Source organism: Mesoplodon densirostris, chromosome 14 (assembly GCF_025265405.1).
Source record: "Mesoplodon densirostris isolate mMesDen1 chromosome 14, mMesDen1 primary haplotype, whole genome shotgun sequence".
Classification (NCBI taxonomy): domain Eukaryota; kingdom Metazoa; phylum Chordata; class Mammalia; order Artiodactyla; family Ziphiidae; genus Mesoplodon; species Mesoplodon densirostris.
The window spans coordinates 53151257-53175546 of record NC_082674.1 but is presented as its reverse complement, the minus strand read 5'-3'; the positions used below and the strand labels follow the sequence as shown (position 1 = coordinate 53175546).

Sequence of the window (24290 nt, the reverse complement as noted above, 5' to 3'; positions counted from 1 at the left end):
AAATGCCTGCATTTTTAAATGGTACAGCAGTAACACAAAGGATAGAGTGATCAAGTGTAAGATGGAGAGGCCATGAAAGGCTTCGTAGAGGATGTGGCAAAAGAATTAAAATTTGAAGGACAGGTGGGAAGTCATTGGAGGTGGTAAGGGAAGGACACCAACTTACCATCCTAAGCACTCCAACTAGCCAAATAAAACAAAGAACTCAAAGATAGCAAAGACATGGCATTTTAAAAAGTATTGTATGATTTTGCTGACATTATAAACAATGCAAATGTCAGCACTTATTATTGAAAAAAGAAACCCAAAATGTTATTGAAATAAAAATAATAGCCAGGAGGGGTTGGAGGGAGAAATTCAAATAAAGAGAGAAGAGAATCATATTGAATCTCACAAGGTGAGTCAACACATTGTTTCATTTTTAATGTTAGTAGAGAAATACAGGTTCATTCAGTTATCCCTCTAGCTTATTTATTTTAGAGGATACTATTCCAAAATGAAAACAGAGGATATATAACTTCCAAATTACTCTATTAAAAAATGCTTAAATAAAGAACATTTGAGAATGGCAAAATGTAAGGGGTGGGTGGGAAAAAAATAATAAGAAAATTCCCAAATAAAAATATAAAGTAATATAAGTGAAATTAAGTATGTCAGTTATCAAGAAATACAACCGAATACTGTTTATAAAGAGAAGTATTTAACACAGATAGGATTAAAAATAAAGTGATAAATACACCAAGTACAAAGAAGGCATGGATTATAAATATCAATATCAGGCAAAAATTCAACGCAAGAGGCATTAAATGGGGCAAACTGATCAAATTATAATCCACGATGAAGCTACAAGAGAATAAATTTTTATAAACTAAATAATTTAGGACTGAAGTTCTCTGTCTTTCACTGATGAACTATATAAAAAGCATAAGAATATAAATGACTAAATAATATAAATGTAAAGTTTGGTCTAATAGCTACATGCTGAATCTGACAAATAGAATATACATGTAAAAAGATATTTATGGAAAATTTACAAAAACAGATCATGTATCTACACTACAAAGAAAAAGATCTCAATCATATTTTTTAAAAAATTGAAATATGACAGGCTTCAGAATCTTATTTGAATTAAATTAAACTAGAAATAAACAAACTAGAAATAAACACAACCCATGACAAAGCACATTCTCCTAAACATTCCTGGGTTAAATAGGAAATCAAAATGGCAATCATAAATTAGAAAATAATACAGTTACCCTTGAATAAAACAGGATTTAGGGGCATCAACCCTCTGTACAGTGGAAAATCCACATATAACTTATAGTCGGCCCTCTGTATTCATGCTTCCTCCAAGTCCTCAGTTCTTACATATTTGCATCTACAGATCGTGTAGCACTGCAGTATTTACTATTGAAAAATATCTACATACAAGTGGACCTATGCAGTTCAAACCAGTGTTGTTTAAGGGTCAACTGCAATTTATAAAATTTGCTCAGGACAAAACATCTATCTTTGCATACAAGTCTGATCAATTCCTTATAACAGAAGTATTGTAGAGGTGAAGGTCACTGGAGTTGAGGAAGTCACAGAAGTTTTTGACTAAGAAATTAAATTGGTCATCCATGTGATCAATGGAATTCCCCCATACGATAGCAAGAATTTAGGCAAAGCCAAGAGATGGGTGCCAAAGTGCCCAATGAATTTGGAAAAGTCACCAAGAGGTGAACAGATGATAGAAGTCAAGGGATAACAATCCAGAAATTTACAGCAATTTATTAGCTGAAAGGAGTATGTATATAGTGCTTGATTTTCACTCCAATAATAAAGGTATAACATCAATTCCTTAAGGGTGCTAGCCAGATTGATGATAAACATTTATTGACCAATTAATACAAAGAGGTTCTAACCACTTACCATCTAGCAGTTTGATCAAACCAGCTATAAGAAATACTTGCATGGAAGTGTCTAGATATAAGGATACATAAGATGTATACAAATTCAAAACAAAGAATGTCCATACAATTTATGTGAATAAATGAACAGAAGCTAGGAGAAGGTAGCCAATGCATCTTCTCATCTTACCCTTAAGACAGATTTTTACTTAAAGAGGGTTCATCCATACATTGACAAAATAAGTATGAACATCTTTAGGCTACTTTATACTATAATCAGTAGTTCCAATAAAGTTTGATGCTTTCTTGACTAGCCTTGGACTTGATCTTAAACTGCTAAAATCTGTTATTTCCATCAGCACGTAAAGTTTCCAGAGAGCTAAATGGTATATTATATTAGGAAGCCTTGGGAAAGAAACAATACCTTGTGAGTGGAATTGTTTTTTCCTGGGAAACAAGAATGAGTTTTTCAACTCTGCAAAAAAAACATAAATTTTTAGTTTAATGCAAATAACACCAACCTGTAATTTTTGCTGCCTTTTCCTCTTGGTTCACTCGGTTCTCATCATCATCTTCGTTATCTTCCTCAAAGTCATCTAAATTGCCAATGTCAGCTTGCTTCATACTCATTAAACTAGCCAAACTTTGCATGTCTTCATCCCTGTATCAATGATAATACACAATTTATTAAATGACATTACCTTAAAAAGGGTTGTTTCTTAAGAAAATAATATTAATACATTTCTTCTTTCTAAACATTAACAAGACTTTTTAAACAGTTATACAAAACTACTGAGCAATCTAAATATTCATTCATTAATTTTTAAATGGCACATTTAATTAACAGAAAGCAAACAGGATTAAAACTAACTGGTTAGGAGTTAGTTTAATTCTGTGCTGCAGATCTAAAATTTTCTTCATGGAATTAAAGTATGGTTTTCTGATCATGAAGCCTGGAAACAAAAACTTGTTTCATAAAACAGTGGGACAGTTTGCAAATCAGATGAGATCTAGACTTTAAAAATATTCAAGTTTGCAGAAGGAATTAGAATAGAAATTCTTAATCTGAAGTCCATGAACCCTTTAGGTTTTGTGGGTAGGAATAAAAAGAAGTGGTAAACCCCTGTAAATTATATTTAAATCTTGTTTAACTGTGCATTTTTCTCAAAGGAGTTAAAACTGCCCTAAAGTTAAAAAACTACAGTAATTGAACTAGCACCCAAAAGCCTAGCCTTTTTAAGAATTACAGGATAGAAAATGACTTGAGTTAGTTAAATACCATACATTTGAAAAAATGTAAAAATGTTTTTATATCTTGAAGTATTTTAAGTATAAATTTATAAAGTTTACATTAAATACTCTAAATGTTAAATAATTTAAGTTTTCTTGACCTATTATTTTACTTTAAATTTCAAATAAACTACAGTGAATGAAACATATTTCTAACATGATACATACAAACTAAATTTCAATCTGCTATACTTCCCCCAAATTCAGAAAACTGAATGAAAACACTGTTTCTCATGTTTTTACCACAATAAAATAAAAACAAAACAAAACCACTGTTTCCTTTGTAAAGTAATGCTTGTTAACCTTCACTTCTAAATATGGTATGATTTTGCAGGCTAAACTGGTTTTTGAAATTCTTTGCATTTTATCTCATACAAGCTTAGAGTTAAAAAAATTATTTCCTCCTTTTAAGACAAATTTAGTGGCACAAAGTCTGCATGGACAAAAGCAGTTGTATTACCTTATATGAATGCCTTACAAACTGCTTTCCCATCACCAGGGTATAATTTCAATATATAACAGTGTTCTTAAAATGTTAACTTGCTTAATTTTACCTCCTATATTTTCACCCTGAACATTTTTCTTTGGGAAAGGTGAGTAGGCAAGGAATGAGGAGATAGAGAGGAGGTTTAGGGTGTTCTGAGAGCATTCTCCACTCAAATTGAGACATTTAGTTTGACTGAATTTCCTCTCACCCAAATTCCAATGAATGGTGCTAAATCACTTACTGCTTCTGCCCAGCGGAAAGGAGTCCACCTTCAAAAGATCTTCTCTGACTTTTTCTCTCTTCTTTCTGCGTTTCCTTTCCTTTCATTTTGGCTTGAACTTCAGAGTAAGGTCTTTATTTTAAACTTTTCAATATTTAAAGTCTACAATTTGAAGTCCTGAGATGAAAAACTAATTGCTTCTATCCTGCACTGTCCCTCCACCACACTCACATAGAAGCCAACTTTCTAGAGAAGAGGCTTACTGTTATCTACCAAGTCATTTGTTGCCCTGTAGATGAGTGCCAAACATCTCTTTTTGACTGACGCACAGAATCCAGTCTAATCAGTCAAGTAGACATGGCCAATTATAGTAACCACATTCCACTAGGTCAAACACATTCAGAACTGTGATGCAGATTAGACTGAAATGTTCATAGCTGCCTTCTTCCTAACACCTTTTAAGTCTCAGGCACAGAATTTCCATTTCTCCTCTCACTGATCTTCCACTCCAAGTAGATGCTAACCCTTTCATTACACCCAAAACTTGCACTTACCATTGATATGACTGTATGGAACAACTAAGATAAATGTTACTAATTTTTTCCTGTTCTAGGTATGTCTACCTCTTTTTAACCAGTTAGAATTTTACTCTTTTAGGAGACTAGAACTGGGTGTAGGAGTTATCTTTGTGCAATGCCAATTCAGTGCTTAAGAAGTGATATTTGAAAAAGATAATGGTCATAGCAAACTGGTTATGTAACTGTACTGTACCTTCCTATACAAGTTTTGGAAGGCTGAGCCAAAGAATATGCATTGGCAAAAGTTCCTTTAATTCTTTCATTCCTCTTATCCTAAACTTTTCATTTTGGCTTCCTCTCATGCCTCAGCTGCATCAAACAGCTCTACAAATTGAACTGTGGACTTCAGAGTACAACTACTTACACTGAAGACACTGAAATATAAAACAGACCCTTATGATAACCTATAATATACAATTTAAATTTTTGAAAATTGCTAGTCACTTTTATATTATTGATCATTCTCTAGAGTTGAAAGAGACTATAAATAACAAGGAGTACATCTAATTCAGCCTCTGAAACAAAGAATTGGCCGGAATGATTGGTATGCGGTAGGATATTCTCAACTGTTAACAGTTTACTGAGTCAAAAGCTATTTACCTACCGTGTTTTAAAACATAGTCTAAAGCAGCTTATTTGATAAAAGAAACTTACGTGGCTTTTCCTTCCCGAAGGAAAATGCAAGATAATGAAAACTGAAGAGTGGCAGATACAACTTTTTTAGACAATGGCTTGAATTTTAATTTGACATCAGTCTGAGTTGGCATTGGGCTTGCATACTGTTTCATGTTGATGCTGGTGGTAGCAAGAGCTTTCCTTCGACCAGAAGGGGATTCCTGGAAGGTAAAAAATCATTATGTAATTTGGAGTTATTTACTTTACAGCCAAATATTTTTGAATGTTCTTTTAATAATATGATTAAATAGCAGTTGAGACTTCCCTTTCCAATGAATTCCTATAACATAATATTGAAAAAAATTGTAATAAGGTTATATCACAACTTTCATATCTTTAAGTAAGTAAGGCAGATAGAAAATTGGAGAGAGCTGACTCGGAGAAATAAGGGAAGACTAGAACAATCCTAAATATCTCAGGAAAGGAAAAGCAAGGAATGCAAACTAGGACAGAAAGTCTCCAGGGATCCTGTAAAAATAGGATCTAGCACAAAGCTAGGTATCAAAAGTACTCAACAATTGTTTTCCTTACTTTAATTATATTTAATGTACCCTAGCGATATCTCTTCTTTCTGAACAACCAGTTTCTTATAGAACCCCAGCCTCTGTGGCATTCTACCTCATTTTTTTTGCAGTTTCTGAATTCTATCTATCCTGCACTTTGAGACTTAATTCTTCCCAGGGCCTTTTCTGCTCACTCCAGTCTAAAGTCCTTTCTTCCTTCCCTAAGATCACATAAATCAAGTTAGAAAGAATTGGGTTCTCTGATCCTATGCCTGTGGTGGACACTGCTAATCGACCCCAGCAGATCTCAAGTCTTCTCCACACAGCTCTTGCCAATTCACTAGAAATGGAACACAAAATGAAACCTATCTGCTATCAAAGATGTTTAACATTCCATTAATAAGCTATCTCATTTCAAAATTATCCTTTATAGCATAATAGCCTAGGAAAATAATGAAAACAGAACAGCAAAATAATGACTGGGCATTAACTATGTATAAGACATGGTATCAATTCTGGAAAGATATGAAGATGAATAAGACATAATCCCTGACTATGTATTCTAATGGTAGGGGGAAATCCTAGATAAAGGGTAATTTATAAATAATGTAAACCCAAAGTCATATACCAGCAATCCTTGGGCTTTACTGGTCTGAGAGTTCAGACCTAAAATAAAACCTAATTTCCTAGCAGTGTGACCTTGAGTAAGCCAGTAAACTTGAGCCTTGGTAATCTTCCCTATAAAATAAGGAGACCAAATAGATATCCATTCAAACTCTACAATGGCTTTCTATAAAATTACTCAATTTTCCAACCAAGGCAGGAAAAACTACCATTAACTTCTGAATTATTATTTAATACATCCTTATTTGTCCTATGATTGACAAACTTGCCTAAAATAAGGATATACTAATTTAATCAAAATATTAAAATGGCCTTTTTCAAAAAAAATGACATTTCTGCCAGCAGAACAAGTAAAAATGTAACGTAGCATCCCTAAAGAATACCTTGTTTTAAAATGTGGTCTTATCTGTCAGATTATGCACAGCAATATTATACAGAACTATTAGTGCATGTAGATACTTTATGAATGAATTTCAAAAACACATCAAGCACTTGAGAAGGATTTAAGCCCTCTCAGAAGAAATACTTAAGAATATGCAAATACCCTCAACTGAATCAAGTTGAACAGATGTGACTACCCCAAACAATACAAGTGTTCTTTCCCTGGTCGCTACTGTCAATCAAAGAATAAGATTAAGGTCCAAGGTTCTGACAATGTGTAAAATGAAAAAGTACGATCAGGGAGTATCAATTTATTACACTGATATGAACAATAATCTCTTATTGTACCTTTAGAATAGCTAACAACTACTACATAAAATATAGGATTTAAAGCCTCTGTTTTGAAAGCATGACATACAAATTGCTACATATTATTTTCAGATTTGTTAAATCTGTTTCACAAAATATGACATTGATCCCTTACGAGTAATTATTTAATTTTATAACCAAGTAATCAAACTATAAAAATTAAGATAACTTGGAAATGAGCATAATTTTGAAAACCTAGTTTAAGGATGATTCCTGCAAAATCTAGAGTTTTGATGATTAACATTCTGTCAATTTCATTTTTAAGGTTAAAAATTACGTAGAAAGGTTTTCTGCTGAACTCAGAGAGTTTTAAAGTATTTGGTATATTGGTATCTCTGAAACAAAAGGAAATGAAAGCTACTAAATTCTGAACACAATAGAATTAGCTGTACCACTTAATTAAGCAATTACTTGCTCAGCAACAATGAAAATGGGCCCTTGTAAGGTCTGAGCAGGTGAGCAGAATAGAGCTCTTTTGAATCTACAACATCCATTTCTAACATTAACATAGGATCTCACTTAGAGTCTGTATCCTTGATGGGAAAAGGGGCCTAAATGATGTTTCTAGTAATTCTTTACCCAGTTCAGTCATTGTTTTCCTCTTTAAAATTAGCTAGTCATAGAAAATGCATTTTTTACAAGAACAATAATGAGAAAGACATAAGGATCTTTCATGGCTCTAACCCCAGCTCCATGAATCTTCACTGTTTATAACCATCAAGTTTATATATTTACCCACCCAAAATTGATATCATTTTTATTATCAGTTCTATAAAGAAGAATAAAATAACTGATTGCAGTGCTATATGTCTTTCATACACTTTAGTCCTTCCTTAAAACACCAGGGGTCAGCCTGGCAGAGAGAGTTTAGAGAGAATTATACTGTTGTCAAAGTCCTAATGTTATTTCATTTTGCATGAAGGTTGGATAAGAGGAGAGAAATAAAAGAAAGAAACAGTAAGAGGAACCCTTAGAGAAAGGACGTTAGATAACAGAAGTCAATAAGAAGTGAATGTTTACATATGTCTAAGACTAAGTTTCTGACTCTGGGCTCATGTTTATACCTCTGTTTGTATGTGAACCTGGCAGTATTCGGGGAATTACTTCAAAATCCCTAAAACAGAAGTTCTTAAACTTCAGTGCTTATTAAAAAACAAAAATAAAACTAAGAAAGTTTTAAATAGTTTAGATACCTGGATCTCACCCCTAGAGATCCTGAACTAGTAAAACTAGAGATGGGCTCAAGAATCTGCTGCAATTTCTAAAAATAATAAGTACCCCCTCCTCCCAATTCCCATCCTGCCCCTCACATAAGCACACCCCTTCTACCAGGTGATTCTGATCCAGTTAATCGAAAATCACACTTTCAGAAATACTTCCCCTAAGGAAATTACTACATAAAAGAAATTTTAATCTCATTTTTCATAACTATTCTCTGTTATAAAGAAGACTTAGCCTATATATTTCCATTTCTTTGAAATCCACCTTATTACAGTTGTAATCAGACAAATCTGAATTAGAATGTGACACCAGCACTTATTCACTAGCTAATCTTTGGCATATTTCTTCACATATCTGAGCCTCAGTTTCACACTCTCAGACTGGCAAGTATTTTCAAATTTGGATAATACCAAGTGTTAATAAGGATGAGGGACAATGCAAACTCTCTTAACACTACTGCAGAGAGTTTTGATGGATACAGCCATTTTGGAAAACAATTTGACATTACCTCGTAAAGTTGAACAGATGAATACTTTACGACTCAGCAATAATTTCCATCCTAGAAATATGTCCTAAATAAATTCTTGCAGTAACATATGAAAATACCTAGTAGAGTTTTTAGCATATAGTAGGTATTTAATAAACAGTATTTATTATTAATACTTATGGACCAGAACATCTGGAGAGAACATCTCTTGTCTAAATTATTCAAGTTAGGGTCTTCGTACAGAATAGTTCATTATATAATGTTTCATTTATTATGTACCCCAAGATAAATACAATTAATATAATGCTTCTCCTATTAAAATATTTGACTGATTTTCTCTACCTATTAAAACATCAAATAAAATAAACCACCTGCTAGAAATTTAACTCTCTTTCTCCCATATTAAGAAAATTGGGGGTTGGGGGAAGGAGAGAAGGAGCTTACTTAGATTTTATGATTTTTCAGAGCTTTATTACATAGAATGTTCTAAAAAATTCGGTCATGTACTAATACCTTAATTATCAGGTTTTTTATAACACACTGAAAATTAAACTAATGGCATTATCATTTGAGGGTTTTTTTTTAACTGTGGAATACATCACACATACTAAAGTATAAAATATACAAGTACTACTTAATGAATAATGAAATGAACATCCTGTACCGACCATCCTGCTCAAGAAATAGAACAATACCAGTACCTTAAAATCTTCATTTTCCCTCTGAAATTGCATCCGTCCCATTCCCTCCTCCAAAGGTAACTAGACCCTGAATTTTGGGTTACTTCTTCCCTTCCCGTTTTCAAAAAAGGAATACTACCTATGTATGCATCCCTAAAGAGTACATTACTAATGAATGGATAAACAAGAAGTGGTATATCCATACATTGGAATATTCAGCCTTAAAAGGAATGAAATTCTGACACACGCTACATCATGAATGAACCCTGAGGACATTTTACTAAGTGAAATAAGCCAGACACAAAAGGACAGATATTGTATGATTCCACTTATATGAGAAATAGGTACATTTATAGAGACAGAAGGTAGAACAGAGACTACCAGGCAATGAGAGGAGGGGAGATGAAGAGTTATTGTTTAATGGGTAAAGAGTTTGTGTTTGGGATGATGAAAAAGTTCCAGAAACAGACAGTGGTAAAGGTCATACAATACTGTGAGTGTAGTTAATGCCACAAATTGCACGCTTAAAAATATTGAAAACGGTACATTTTATGTTATGTATATTTTACCACAACAAAAAATGAAAAAAGAATATATTGTCTAGTTCTGCATGCTTTTTAACTTTTTATAATGAAACACTAACATTTTTGTAACTTGTTTCTTATGTTCATCACTAAGTTCTTGATATTTATTTATGTTGATGTGTACAGCTGTAATTCATTAAATTTCACTGCTCCTAGCATTCCATTACATGAATATTCTACAGTTTACCTATCCATTTTACTGTTGATGAACATGGTTGTTTGAGTTTTATTTATTTATATGGAATTATTAACAAAGCTATCAATATTCTTATGTCTATATCCTCATGCACAAATGCAAGAATTTGCCTAGGATATATTTCAAGAATGGGTCATAGCATATGTACATGTTCAGCTTTACCAGAAAATGTCAAATTGTAATCCAAAGTGGCTTTATTAATTTACATTCCCTAAGTGTTTCCATTGTTCCACATTCATCAACACTTGGTATTTTCTTTTTCATTTTTGCCAATCTGAGATGATTAAATATTACCTCATTACAGTCTAAATTGCATTCCCCTGATTACTAACGCATCGATTATCCTTTCATAGTTTATTAGTCACGTGTTTCCTCTTCTGTGAAATCTTTTGTACTTTTTCCTACCATGCTGTTTATCTTTTGATTACTAATTACATATGCATTCTGGTACTGAATCCATTGTCACTTATATGTGCTATAAACATCTTCTTCCAGTTTTTAGCTTGTATTTTCATTCCTTGTGGAATCTTTTGAATGAACCCAATTTCAAAGTCAACATTTTCCTTTATGGTTTGTGGTTTTGCATTTTGCTTGAGAAAATCTTCCCAGCCCTGAGGTCATAAAGCTTTCCTCCCACTCCTTCAAAACTTTTATACCTCTGCTTTTCATATTTAAGAGTCATTTCCATCTGGAATTAATTTTTGTGTACATTTTCAGATAGGGATCCAATTTCACTTTTTAAAAAATTATGGGTAAATAATTATCACAGCACTATTTATTAAATAGTCCACATATATCCATCCTTTCCCCCATCTACAATGCCCACTCTACCAAAAATCTGGTCTCAATATACAGGTCAATGATTTCTAATTTGGTACCACTAGCCAATTGTTCTAACCTCACAACAAGACAATATTGCCTTAACTACCAAAGTTTTATCTTTTGGGATAATTTAAGATTTTTTTAACCCTGAATCTATGGCAGATTAATGTGGTAAATTAGTAGATTTTCTAGAATTAAAGCAACTCCACATTCCTGGGAAACATTTAAAAAAAATCCAAAGTTACCTGAGCCTGTTTCCTTTTGGGGAAGGTTTCTAATTACTGATATAATTTCTTTAATGATTACAGAGGTAGATGTACAATGTCTCCCTAAATCAGTTTAGATAAGTATTCTGCCAATATTTCAAATTTAGTAACATAAAACTATTTAAAATATTTTTTACTATTTTAATCTCTGCAGAATCTATCGTTTTGTACATTTCTTTATTCCCAGCACTGTTTGTGCCTTCTCACACTCTTTTGTTCCTAGATAATGCTTGTTATAAATTGTCTCTTTCATTGGGCGTTCCAAATCAATGACTTTTAGCTTTCTTGATTCTTTGGAGTGAATGTATATTTCTATTTCAGTAGTTTCTGCTGCTCTTTATTCCTCCTATTTTCCTTGGGTATATTCTGTTCTACCTCCTGAATTCTGAGCATTTCAGACTATATATTTCTCTAAGCACCACTTTAAATATGTCTCACATTTTTAGTATGAATTATTTTTGTTATTCTGTAAATACTTTCTAATCTTTCATTACAAGTTCTTTGACTAACAAGATATTTATAAACTTTTTTCTTCTTTATGGAGTTTATCTACTTATCTTTATGTAATGATTACTATTTAATTGATTTAGGGTCACAGAATGTAATTTTTGTAATGTTAATCTTTCAAAATATATTAAGACAAGCTTTATAGCCTGACTCATGATCAGTTTTCATAATTGATCATGGGTCTTTAAAAGTATTTAACTGGTGTGCATGCACTGCTGTCTACTTTCACAACAGGATCATTTTTATGCAAAGTCACCTATCGCACCAAATCATGGTATTTCCTATGTGATAAGGACAAACAGAGCAGTAGAAATTTCAAATGTGAGGTTATGGGACATTTTCTAAAGGACACAAATCAAAAAATAAATAAGTGAAAGAATTGAGAAGCTGCTCACAGACTTCATCGCAGGCTCCTCTTGCTCTTTCTGATATAACCTTTTATTTTAGGATTGTCTCTTGTAAATAGCATGCATCCAGAAAATTTCTGAATCCAGTCTGATAATCTGTCTTTTACTGGAGAGTTTAGACGAACGGTTCTCAAATGTTTTTATCTCAAGACCCTTTTACATGCTTTAATTGAGAACTACAAAGAGCTTTTGTTTATGTGGGTTATGCCTGTCAATATTTGCCCTATTAAAAAATACCAGAAATTTAGAAAATATTTCGTTCTTTCAAACATAACTAATAAACTCATACGTTAACATATTTTTATGAAGAATATATATACTTTCTTTTTTAAGACTATATTTTTAGAGCAGTCTGAGGTGTGCAAAACTGAGAGGGAGGTAAAGAGATTTCCCATAGATCTCCTGCTCCCACACATGCACAGCCTACCCCATTATCAATATCACTCACCAGAACGGTACACTGTTTACCACAGATAAACCTACACTGACATATCATAATCACCCAAAGTCCATAGTTTACTTTAGGGTTCACCTGTGGGCTGTACATTCTATTGGTTTGGATAGATTTTTAATGACATATACCCATCATTATGACATATAGGGTATTTCACTGCCCTTATCATCCTCTGTGTTCTGCCTATTCATCTCCTTCACACCCCACCACTGGCAACCACTGATCTTTTTACTGTCTCCACAGTTTTGCTTTTTCCAGAACATCAATTAGTTGGAATCATACAGTATATAGCCTTTTCAGATTGGCTTCTTTCATTCAGTAATATGCATTTAAGGCTCCTCCATGGCTTTTCTTTTTAACACTGAATAATATTCTATTGTCTGTATGTACCACAGTTTATCCATTCATCTACTGAAGAACATCTTGGTTGCTTCCAAGTTTTGGCAATTATGAATAAAGCTGCTATAAACATCCATGTGCAGGCTTTTGTGTGGACAATGGTTTTCATTTCCTTTGGGTAAATATCAAGGAGTGAGATGCTGGATCATATGGTAAGAGTATGTTTCATTTTGTAAGAAAGTGCCAAACTGTCCCAAAGTGGCTGTACCATTTTGCACTCCCACCAGCAATGCATGAGAGTTCCTGTTGCTCCACATCCTCTCCAGCATTGGGTGTTGTCAGTGTGATAGATTTTGGCCATTCTAAGAGGTGTGTGGTGGTATCTTGTTGTTTTAATTTGCATTTCCCTAATGACATATGATGTGGAGCTTTTTTTTCATATGCCTATTTGCCACCTGTATATCTTCTTTGGGGAGGTGCCTCTTAAGGTTTTTGCCCCATTTTTTAAATTGAGTTGTTTGTTTTCTTATTTGTTTCTTTGTATATTTTGGATAACAGTCCTTTATCAGATGTGTCTTTTGCAAATATTTTCTCCCTGTCTGTGGTTTGTCTTCTCATTCTTTAGCAAAACAAAAGCTTTCAATTTTGATGAAATCGAACTTACCCATTATTTTTTCATGGATCATACCTTTTGTGTGGTATCTAAAAAGGCATCATCCTACCCAAGGTCATTCAGGTTTTGTCCTGTGTTATCTTCTCAGAGTTTTACAGTTTTGCATTTTACATTTAGGTCTATGATCCACTTTGAGTTAATTTGTGTGGAGGGTGTAAAGTCTCTGTCTAGGTTCATCTTTGTGCAAGTGGATGTCCAGTTGTTCCAGCACCATTTGTTGAAAAGACTACCTTTGTTCCATTGTGTTGCTCCTTTGTCAAAGACCAGTTGACTATATTTATGAGGGCCTCTTTCTGGGCTCTGGATTCTGTTCCATTATTTGTCTATTCTTTTGCCGATACCATACTGCCTTGATTACTATAGCTTTGTTTTAAGCCTTGAATTTAGGTAGTGTTGGTCCTCCAACATTGTTCTTCTCTTTTACTACCATGTTGGGTATCCTGGGTCTTTGCCTCCCCATAGAAACTTTAGAATCAGTTTGTTGATATCCATAATATAACTTGCTGAGATTTTCACTGGGATTGCACTGAATATATAGATCAAGTTGGAAAGAAGTGACATCTTGACAATATTGAGTCTTTCTATTCATGAACATGGAATATCTCTCAATTTATTTAGTTCTTTGATTCTGTTCATCAGAGTTTTGTAGTATTCCTCATATAGGTCTTGTACATATTTTGTTAGATTTATAGCTAAGTATTTCATTTTGGGGGTGATAATATAAATGGAATTATGCTTTTAATTTCAAATTCCTCTTGTTCATTGTTGGTATATAGGAAAGCAAATGACTTTTGTATATAAACCTTGTATCCTGCAACCCTGCTATAATGATTCATTAGTTCTAGGAGGTTTTTTGTTGATTCTTTCAGATTCCCTACATAGATAATCATGTATTCTGTGAACAAAGACAGTTTTATATTTTCCTTCCCAATCTGTATACTTTTAATTTCCTTTTCTTCTCTTATTGCATCAGCAAGGACTTCCAGTATGATGTTGGAAAGAAGTGGTGAAAGGGGACATCCTTGCCTTGTACCTCACCTTAGCGGAAAAGCTTTGAGTTTCTCACCATCAAGTATAATGTTAGCTATAGGGTTTTTGTAGATATTCTTTATTTAGTTTAAGAAGTTCCCCTCTATTTCTAGTTGGCTGAAGAGTGGTTTTGCATTTATATGGACATATTTCTTAACATAGACTGATGGATTATGTCATGTGCTTTTCTGCGTCTATTAATGGCTGATGGGTTATGTCAAGTGCTGTGCTTTTTCTGCATCTACTGATATATTTATATGATTTTTCTTTTTTAACCTCCTGATGTGATGAATTAAATCAACTGATTTTCAAGTACTGAACCAGGTTTGCATACCTGGGATAAAACTGCTTGGTGGTGGTGTATAATTCTTTTCATACTTTGTTGGGTTCAATTTGCTAATACTTTGTTGAAGATTTTTGCATCTATGTTTATAAGAGCTATTGGTATGTAGTTTTCTTTTCTTGTAACATCCTTGTTTGGTTTGGGCATAAGTAATGCTAGCCTCAGAGAATGAGTTAAGAAGTATACCCTCTGTTTCTACCCTCTGAAAGAGACTGTAGAGAATTGGTAATAATAATTTCTCCCTTAACTGTCCTATAGAATTCATCAGTGATCCTATCTGGGCCTGTTACTTTCTGTATACTCTCTATACAAAACAATTTAATGAGAGGATTGTCACTGTTTTACATGTTTACAAATGTCTTAATGTGTTAATGTCTCTAAAATCTCCCTAATGTACAGTTAGCAGAAAGCTGGATTCTCATATCTACTCTCATATTCAATCTGTGAGATATGTTGTTTTCGTTAAAGTATTTGTAGAAAATCCAGTCTCATACAGATATGTAGTTGGAAAAGATAGGAGTATTTTAATGACTTTCGCAGACAATTTGGGGTCTTCTTTGATACTACAGCAAAACCCCACAGTGGTAGTTTCTTAAAGGCTAATAGTAACATGGAATCTGAAATCATATCAATAAACTTTTCAAACTCTGTTAAATTAAAATCCAATGCTCTATCATGTATGTTGAATGATTTTTTTTTACTCATGCATGATTTTATAACATCATACACTTTGGTCATTTGAAAAATGCTAATTCTCTGAGTTACACATATTATAAATGTTGACACATTTCATTATACAATACCAAAATAACTACATTTGCTTTTATCACCACCTTTTCCATCACATATATCTTTATGCATTGGGAAGCTATCAAACTTAACATGGTGAGTGTAAGTTTTTCAATTCTAATTTTCACTTGAAAGCTTGAATTTTATCATTGGCAACGAACAATTTCAGTCACTTAACCTCTAAGTAGCAGGCTCACTGTGTTCAGTTTCAAGAAAACCTTCACCAAATAAATAACCAAGTGTGAATAACAAGTTTATCTCTTAGCTGTTTTTTCAAGTAAAAATGGTGTTCCAGGATAAAAATGTGTTTACTTTAGTTTACAACTCAATCATACAAGTGCTTTTTCTTGAATAACTTTGTCCTTTGCAATGCAGTATAACTGCTTTATGCATACTTCTTATTTTTGTCATAAAGAATATTAAAAAAACTAGTACTCAAGGGACAAAATTAATAATAATTTTATTATAACATCAAGAATATATTTAATGAAACCCATGTAAGGGCTAGATCTTGGGTATAAATTTTCAAGGATGATATTGCTTCTACCCATTAATGCTAAGGATAGAAGAGGCAATTTTCCTTGTTGTTGTCTTCTATGCAGTGAGTTAATTTCTTCTTCATCCTTACACTGATGGTATAGCTCTGGGATGTCAATTTTGTGCAACAAGAGGATCTTATTAGACATTCCATCTTGGAGGAATGGGAGATACCAGACTTTTTCTGCATTTTCATGCAGTGGTAAAAGTAGTTAAGTCATGGGTTTAGTAGAACCCCTCAGTGGGAAAGCTACTATGAATGCTTAGCTTCTAGATGTCCTGCTTTGAACTTTTTAAAAAAGACTTCTTTGGGTTCTATCTGGGTCACTTCAAGAGTGTGCATTTATAAATATCACTTGGTCATATTTTACCTGACTTTGTAGCTGTTTTCCAAAAGGGGTGTTATTCATGCTATCTAGTCTGTCACATTGCCAGAAGCAGAATTCTTCATTTGAATTTTACAGGAAAAGAACTGAGCATTTTGATAAAGAAATAACAATCACAACCAGGTTCACTGGTCTCACATTGACCTAAGCTCTTCAATTTAGTAATTCTTAATGACTTATTAGGATTGTTTAAGAATTTATTTTATTGGAATTCTCTAGATGTGAACCTGTGATCATCAATGCAATCATGCCACTCTCTTATTGTTTTGCCTGTTTAGATGCTATGTCTCAGCATCACCGTAAGCAAGTAGTAAGTACTTGATGGTAAATCAATGCTTTCAGCACATACCTTTCTAGAATCTCACAGTCTAATGCCTGATTCTGTTCATTCTTGTCCATCAGAACTCTAAATTCTGTTCTGCTTCTGTACTACTGAATCAGAAAACCAAGAAATGAAGTGACAGGTAGCTAGAATTCAAAACAGCATTCTAAAGACATGTGATCAGACTAATACTTAAAAGTCAGTTATTAGATCTTGCCCTCTGTCTTATGACTATGTGAATTATTTCTTAGTAAAGAACTAACACACCCAAGTATTTGTGTAAACATCCAGTTTCTCTACTGACTCAAGAACCAAAACTGTCAAATGAGATAACGTGGAACTAGATGAGACTTTCAAAGTTTCTTAATCTAAGCTGTCACCCCAGTGCAAAAACACTTTATATCTTCTCTGACAGTTATCACATTTGTTTCCTGATACTTTTCATTTAAATTCAACCTAAAAACTCCCAAGACTTTGTTCTTTCTAAAACAAAATAACTTGGTGCACTACATATCAAGGTCAACAGTTTGGTTTTATTCTACAAATACTTGTTGAGAGCCTATTTTGTGTCTAACATTCTCTCATTTAACTCTGTGATAACACTTAAAATTTTATTTTAAAATGATTAAAAGTCAATCTAGAAGTCAAACTGTCCTAACTTTTTCAAAATTGTGATGCTAAGTCCTCTGAGCTGTCACAAGCACTGCATTTCTTGGGCCATGCTGAAAAGATCTTTGCTTCATCAGCAGACCAAAATGGGATACTACAGAATTTAATTTGGAGTCCATGGAGCAAATAAATGCTAAAGCAGACATGCCATAAGGAGCTCTCTCAACCACAAAGACTTAATTAGAAACCATGTCAGCTAAAATAACCAACTTAGATGGTTGGATGGAAGAGAGTTTGGTAGCACAAATGTAAATTGAAAGAATCAACATTGAAAATCAGTTTAGATATGTACCTAAAAACATTTATAAAAATTATTATATTGATTTTAGAATAAAATCTAAAATCCATCTAAAAATATCCAAATTAAAAAAACCCTCAACCTTCTCAAATAGAGGGAAACTCCAGATATACATAAAAATACAAGTTAAAGTATTTAAGTCAAATATCTACATAAGTTGCAGATTGTCCAAATTTAAAAAAAAAAAAGATATATATATATATATATATATATAAAGAGACCTTAAATTAAGTCTACTATAAAATTGCCAAACAGCAGATTATATCAACCCTGTAATCCTAAAGAAAGCCACTAAAAGTTTACTCATATTCTTGTATGTAGTTTTTTAACCTTAAATGGAAACTACACTACCATGTTTTATTTTATTTTATTATTATTTTTTTTTGCGGTACGCGGGCCTCTCACTGTTGTGGCCTCTCCCGTTGTAGAGCACAGGCTCCGGACGCGCAGGCTCAGCAGCCATGGCTCACAGGCCCAGCCGCTCCGCGGCATGTGGGATTTTCCTGGACCGGGGCGCGAACCCGTGTCCCCTGCATCGGCAGGCGGACTCTCAACCACTGCGCCACCAGGGAAGCCCTACACTACCATATTTTAAAGTAAGTTTTCAGTAGGTGTTCTAAGGGAGTTAGATTCATTTGTTAGTTTAAAGACCTGGTACTCAAGGATTGTTATTCATGGCCAGGACTTGAACGTTTATGCTGATAATAACTCCCAAATCTTCATAACTGACTGACCTACTCCTGGGTTCCAGACCTAAGCACTCAAGTGCCCACTCACCCACATCACAAACACAACATAGCCAAACTAAACTCCTCTCCATCCCTTCGGCTGCTTCTTCCCTGAGTTCTCATCTCAGTGAATTGTACTGTCATTCATCAAGCCTCCCACTCTCAGGACTCACCAAACCAAGTTGTCTCTAACTGCTTTCCAGAATCTGGACCCTTTCTTTCCATCTCCAATGCCACTTTTTCCTAAATTCAAGCATCAACATCTATGCACAGACCACTGCCATAGCCTCAGGATTTCTCTAGTCTCTACACACCTAGGTTTCATCTCCCATAATTCTTTAAGGCTGACCACTTGTTTTAATGCTATACCTTTTTTTCTCATTATGAGAACTCATCACAGAAAATTATAAACACAGAGAGTAGTACAAAAAAAGAATCACTCAAAACTTTACCAACTAGCGAAACCACTGCTAATATTTTGACATATTTTCTCTAGTTATTTTTAAATAGTTGAGATGATACTGTTTGTAAAATCTTATGTCTTTTAAAGTTAACATTATAAATTTGTAAACCTAAATTTTAGAAGTTGAACATATATTCTAACTATGGTTACACCACAAATGTACATAACTGTCCCCATTAACATTTAAGTCACTTCATATTTGTAACTAAGAAATGATGCTGCAATGAACATTTTTCTGCCCAAAATATTTCTGGCATTTCTGACTGTTTCTTAGGGCTGATTTGTAGAAATGGAATTTCTGAATAAAGTAATTGAATGCTTTACAAAGAAATCATACCAAGTTCTAACCTACCATGTATAATAGCGCTCGTCTCATTCACCACACCCACATCAGCACTATTACATATTTTTAAATCTTTGCTAAACTGTTAAGAGAAAACTTGTATCTCACTGATTTAATTTGCATTTCTTTGATAACTCATGACCTTGAATATATTTCTGTGTTTATTAGCCATCTATACTTTCTCTTTTGTAAAACTAGTCATGCCCTTAAAAAAATATTTTTAGAGCTCTTTAAATATTGAAAATGTTAGCCTTTTGTCTGCCACTTTTGTTGCTAATATATTTAATATCTTCCTGCTTTGCCTTTTAATCTCACGATTTAGAAACCTTATATTTTCCTTAGTACACAAATAATGCAGCTTCACTGTAAAAAATAACAAAACACAGAGAAGTAAAAAAAGCACATGAAAATGATACATAATCCCAGCACTAGAGCTAAGCATTTTTATACTGTTATTTGTTTTTCTAGCTTATTTGTGTACTCATTTTTAAGAAAAATTAGATCATACACTGTACATATTCTTTTATAAACTACTCTTTTCATTAAAATATGATGAATATACTTCTGCAACAATAAATATTTTGACATGATGCTATTTATAATGGCTACAAATATTCCATTCTATGGACATTACAATTTAATCTCATATTTTTGGACACTGAGATCATTTCTAATTTTTCATATTATAAGCAATATTCTAATTTTTCATATTATAAGCAATAACCAGGTGAAAATTCTTAGTTAATTCTTTACATTCATACTTAAATATTTCACTAAGATAAATTTCTGTTGGTTGAATAACTGGATCAAAAGTACGCACATTTAAAAACTTTATATGGCTGCCATTTGTCCTCTAGAAGTTATACCAAATTATATTCCCATCGACTGGTAGACCTTAGCCAACAATAAGTCTTAATATGATTTTAAAGTATATATTAGTTTTGATTTTTATGTAGACAAACCTATGTATATTTTCCTCAGTGATTTCTTTCCCACTGCTTAGAAGCTTAGAAAGTTCTTTATCCATTGATTCAACAAATATTCACTTTTATTCTCTTTTAGTTTTGATTATTTTATTGTCTTCAATAAAATCCACTTGGAATTCCTTTTGTACTTGAGGTAAGGAGCTAATTTTTCCTCCTCCTAAATAGTACCAATACTATTCACTGTATAATCTTCTCCTTCCATAATGGTTTAAGAAAAGTGGGAATCTTTATACAACTATTTCACGTGTATAATTTGTCAAGGTTTTTCTCTGCTTCTAGGATAAAGGTAAAACTCTTTAACATAGTGAAGCTCATTGAGATATTGTCTCTGATTCTATATGAAGAAAAATCAACTGTCCCACCCCCAACTGCACTTCATGCTCTGATAATATTCTGCCACTTGTATATGCTGTTCAATTTTTCTGTGGTGACATAGCTTTATAATTCTGAGGCACAGAAGACCTTCCCAAATAAGGCACAAAACTAGCAGAAATGACAATGGAAGTTACTTTTTATAGAGTATTTACTTCATGACAGTGCTTTACTGTAATATCTCATTTGTTTCTCACAACAATCCTGAGGTAAATACTATTACTAGTTCACTTTAAAGACAGAAACTGAGGCACAAAAAGATGAAGTAACTTGCCCAAGATTACAGAGCTAGTAAGCTGAAGAGCTGAAGTATGAAAACAGGTGACCTGGCTGTGCAATATGTACACTTAACCACTACACTGTATTGCATAAAAGAAAAGACACAAATTTGAACATAAAAATAGTATGTTTCTATGTGGTGAAAGACACCATTTGGAATTTTTAAAAAGTGACAGGTAGGGAGAAAATATCTGCAAGATATATAAAAAATAATGTACAGAATACATAAAGGTCTACAAATGAGTAAGAAAATATAATCATTTCAATTGAAAATTGGCAATGGGTATCCTTGGGCAATTCACAGAAAAACATAAGTGGCCAGTAAACATATAACAAGATACTTGACTTCACTAGTTATCAGGGAAACACAAATTAGAATGATAAAGAGATAGTATTTTCACCCATTAGAGTGACAAAATTAATGTCTAGTAATATCCAGTGTTGCTGAGGGTGTGGAAAATCCATTTCAATCACTGTTGGTAGGAATATAAACAGTTACAGCCTATTATGAGGATATTCCTTTAGCATTAAAACTATGAAAATAAAATAAATGTCCCCTTTGACTGCACAATTCCGTTTCTGGGAATCTATCATGTACATGCACCTAAATTCTCAATGAAGTGCTATTTATAACACCATCAAGTATACTGGAAACTACCTTAACATCCATCAGCAGAAGAATGGTTAAGCCATCCATCTGCCCCATGAAAAACTGTGCAGAAACTGCACACTGTAAGTGATAAAAGCAAGTCATAAAACAATATGTAAAGTATGATCCCATTTAAGAACAGAAACTTAACAACCTCAAAATATATGTATTTTTATATAAATTCATGAAAAAAATGTCCAGAACAATTATTATGAGAGAAGAACTTTTCTTGGGGGGGGGGGGTGGCTGTGCTGCACGGCTTGTGGTATCTCTGTTCCCTGACCAGGGACCGAACCCAGGCCTTCGGCAGTGAAAGCGTGGAGCCCTAACCACTGAACCGCCAAGGAAGTCCCAAACTTTCCTTTTTTTTTTTTACTTTATATATTTATTGTTTGACTCCTTTACAATAATCACCTATTCATACTTAACATCATTTATTCTATTTAATACTTTCATAATTTCTAAAAGTTATATGTATATGGGGAGAGGGGACAAAGGAAAAGATAATTAAGCTAAGGCAGGGTTTCTCAACAGCAGAACTATTGGCATTTTGGACCGTATAATTCTTTGGGTTTCTTTTTTCCCCTGTTTGTTTGTTTGTTTGGTGGGGGGAGGCTTTCCTATGCATTGAAGGGTGTAGAGCAGCATCCTCAGCCTCTATCCACTAGATGCCAAGAGCACATTCTACCTCTCTCCCACCAAAGCACGACAATCAAGAGTGTCTCCAGACATTGCCAAATGTTCCCCAAGGGGCAAAAATGCCCCACACTCCACCGACCACCACACTGAGACCCACCAAGTTAAGGAATTAAGTATTCTGAAAAGTCTCCTTAGTTCCTCCGCCAAAGTTAGAATTCCCAGCACCTGGCCCCATATGGTACCAATCATTAGTTCTACTTCCTTGTTTGTCTCCATCAGACTGTGAGCTTCTTCAAGGCGGGTGTTTAGTCTGGTTAATCAGTTATCTCCTGGGCTGTGTTCCTCAGAGTGTGGCCTGAGACCACCTTCAGTAGTAACACCTGGGATATTTGATAAAATACAGTCCTGGATCTCACTGGAGGAGATTTAACAAGCTCCCAAAATGATTCTAATACATACTATAGTTTGAGGATTATATTGGAGTTTAATACAATTGCCAGCACATAGCAGGTGCTTAGTAATTTCTGAATGAATGCATGAGCTGTATGAAAAAAATTAAAAGCCACATCTCAGATCTCTAATGAAGAAGAGCATCAGTGAATAAGTAAACTGATCATATGTATTTTCAATTAAAGTGATCAAATGTACAGTTGACCTTGAACAACATGGGTTTGAACTGTAGGAGTCCATTTACACAAAGATATTTTTCAATTGTAAATACTACAGTACTACATGGTTAGTAGCTGGTTGAATCCTTGGATTTGGAGGAACTGGGGATACCAAGGGCCCACTATAAGTTATAAGCAGATTAACCCCCAGAGTTGTACAAGGGTCAATTGTATTTTTTAAACTCTTCAAAAAATGTGTTTAAAACACATTTTAAAAAATTTAAAAACACATTGAAAAATGACGAGTATTACAATAATATTTCCTCCACTTCAAATACTTAACAACATTCCTATTATGATGTCAGTAATATACTTACAATACCAGCATAGATAGTGTGATAGATATGAATGTGTCAGATAAACTTCAACTTCACAGGCAATCAACTCTCCTAATTGAGAAGCCAGGTGAAGGGAGCCATGTATCAGACAGATACAGTAATCATAAGCACTCAAATGTGATCAACATTTGAGACACTGCTAACCACATAGTGAATATCAAAAATGGGGTTTATAAGTAAAATAGCTTGTTGGCTAACAAGATGAATGTTAGAAGTGTGTTTCATTACTAAAATTAAATGTCAAGGAACTGTAAATTAGATAAAATATTTTATAGTTATTCTCCACTACCAAATAGAGGATAAAAATCCAGCAAGACCTATAGCTTTTACTTTTAGAGATGGTGCCCAGAGTTGATCCCCTTTACAGTCCTGTATCTAGCCATTGGTTTGGGAGCATTTCTGGGTGCCCGATGCTAACTAGAAGGGTAACTGACTTTTGCCTTGTGAATGCTAGTTTTATTGAACCTTTCATGCAAGGTTATGGTCTGAATGACGAAATGAAGACAGCACAAAGCTTCTTGCTTCATGGACTTTACAGAACAGGTGGTCATGAATTGTTTTGTGCCTGCATGCTAATGAATGTTTAAAAAATATCTATATGTGGCAGAATGTGGTCATTTCTTTATAATCTGACAGTAAGAGTGCAAAGAGACACCTTCAAACTTTTCAGTGGTCACCACTATCTATCAAAAGAAAAGAAAGCAAAACAAAAAAGAAAACCCCTAAGATTTACAAACGATCAACTTGGTTTAGGTCAATTCACAAAAACTACATCTAGATTTTTTCCCCAGTGATAC

At 33.6% G+C, this 24290-nt stretch overlaps 1 protein-coding gene across 4 annotated transcripts in view; it reads right to left on the bottom strand.

Moving 5' to 3' along the window:
• EHBP1 (EH domain binding protein 1) overlaps window positions 1–24290 on the bottom strand; it is a 343930-nt gene that overhangs the window by 206632 nt on the left and 113008 nt on the right. For all 4 annotated transcript variants that reach the window (XM_060117415.1, XM_060117412.1, XM_060117414.1 and 1 more), the window contains 2 exons: window positions 5122–5303; window positions 2414–2553 (listed from right to left, as the gene is read on the bottom strand). In XM_060117415.1, the coding sequence (XP_059973398.1) occupies window positions 2414–2553; window positions 5122–5303 (322 nt within the window). The remainder of the gene's footprint in view (window positions 1–2413; window positions 2554–5121; window positions 5304–24290) is intronic.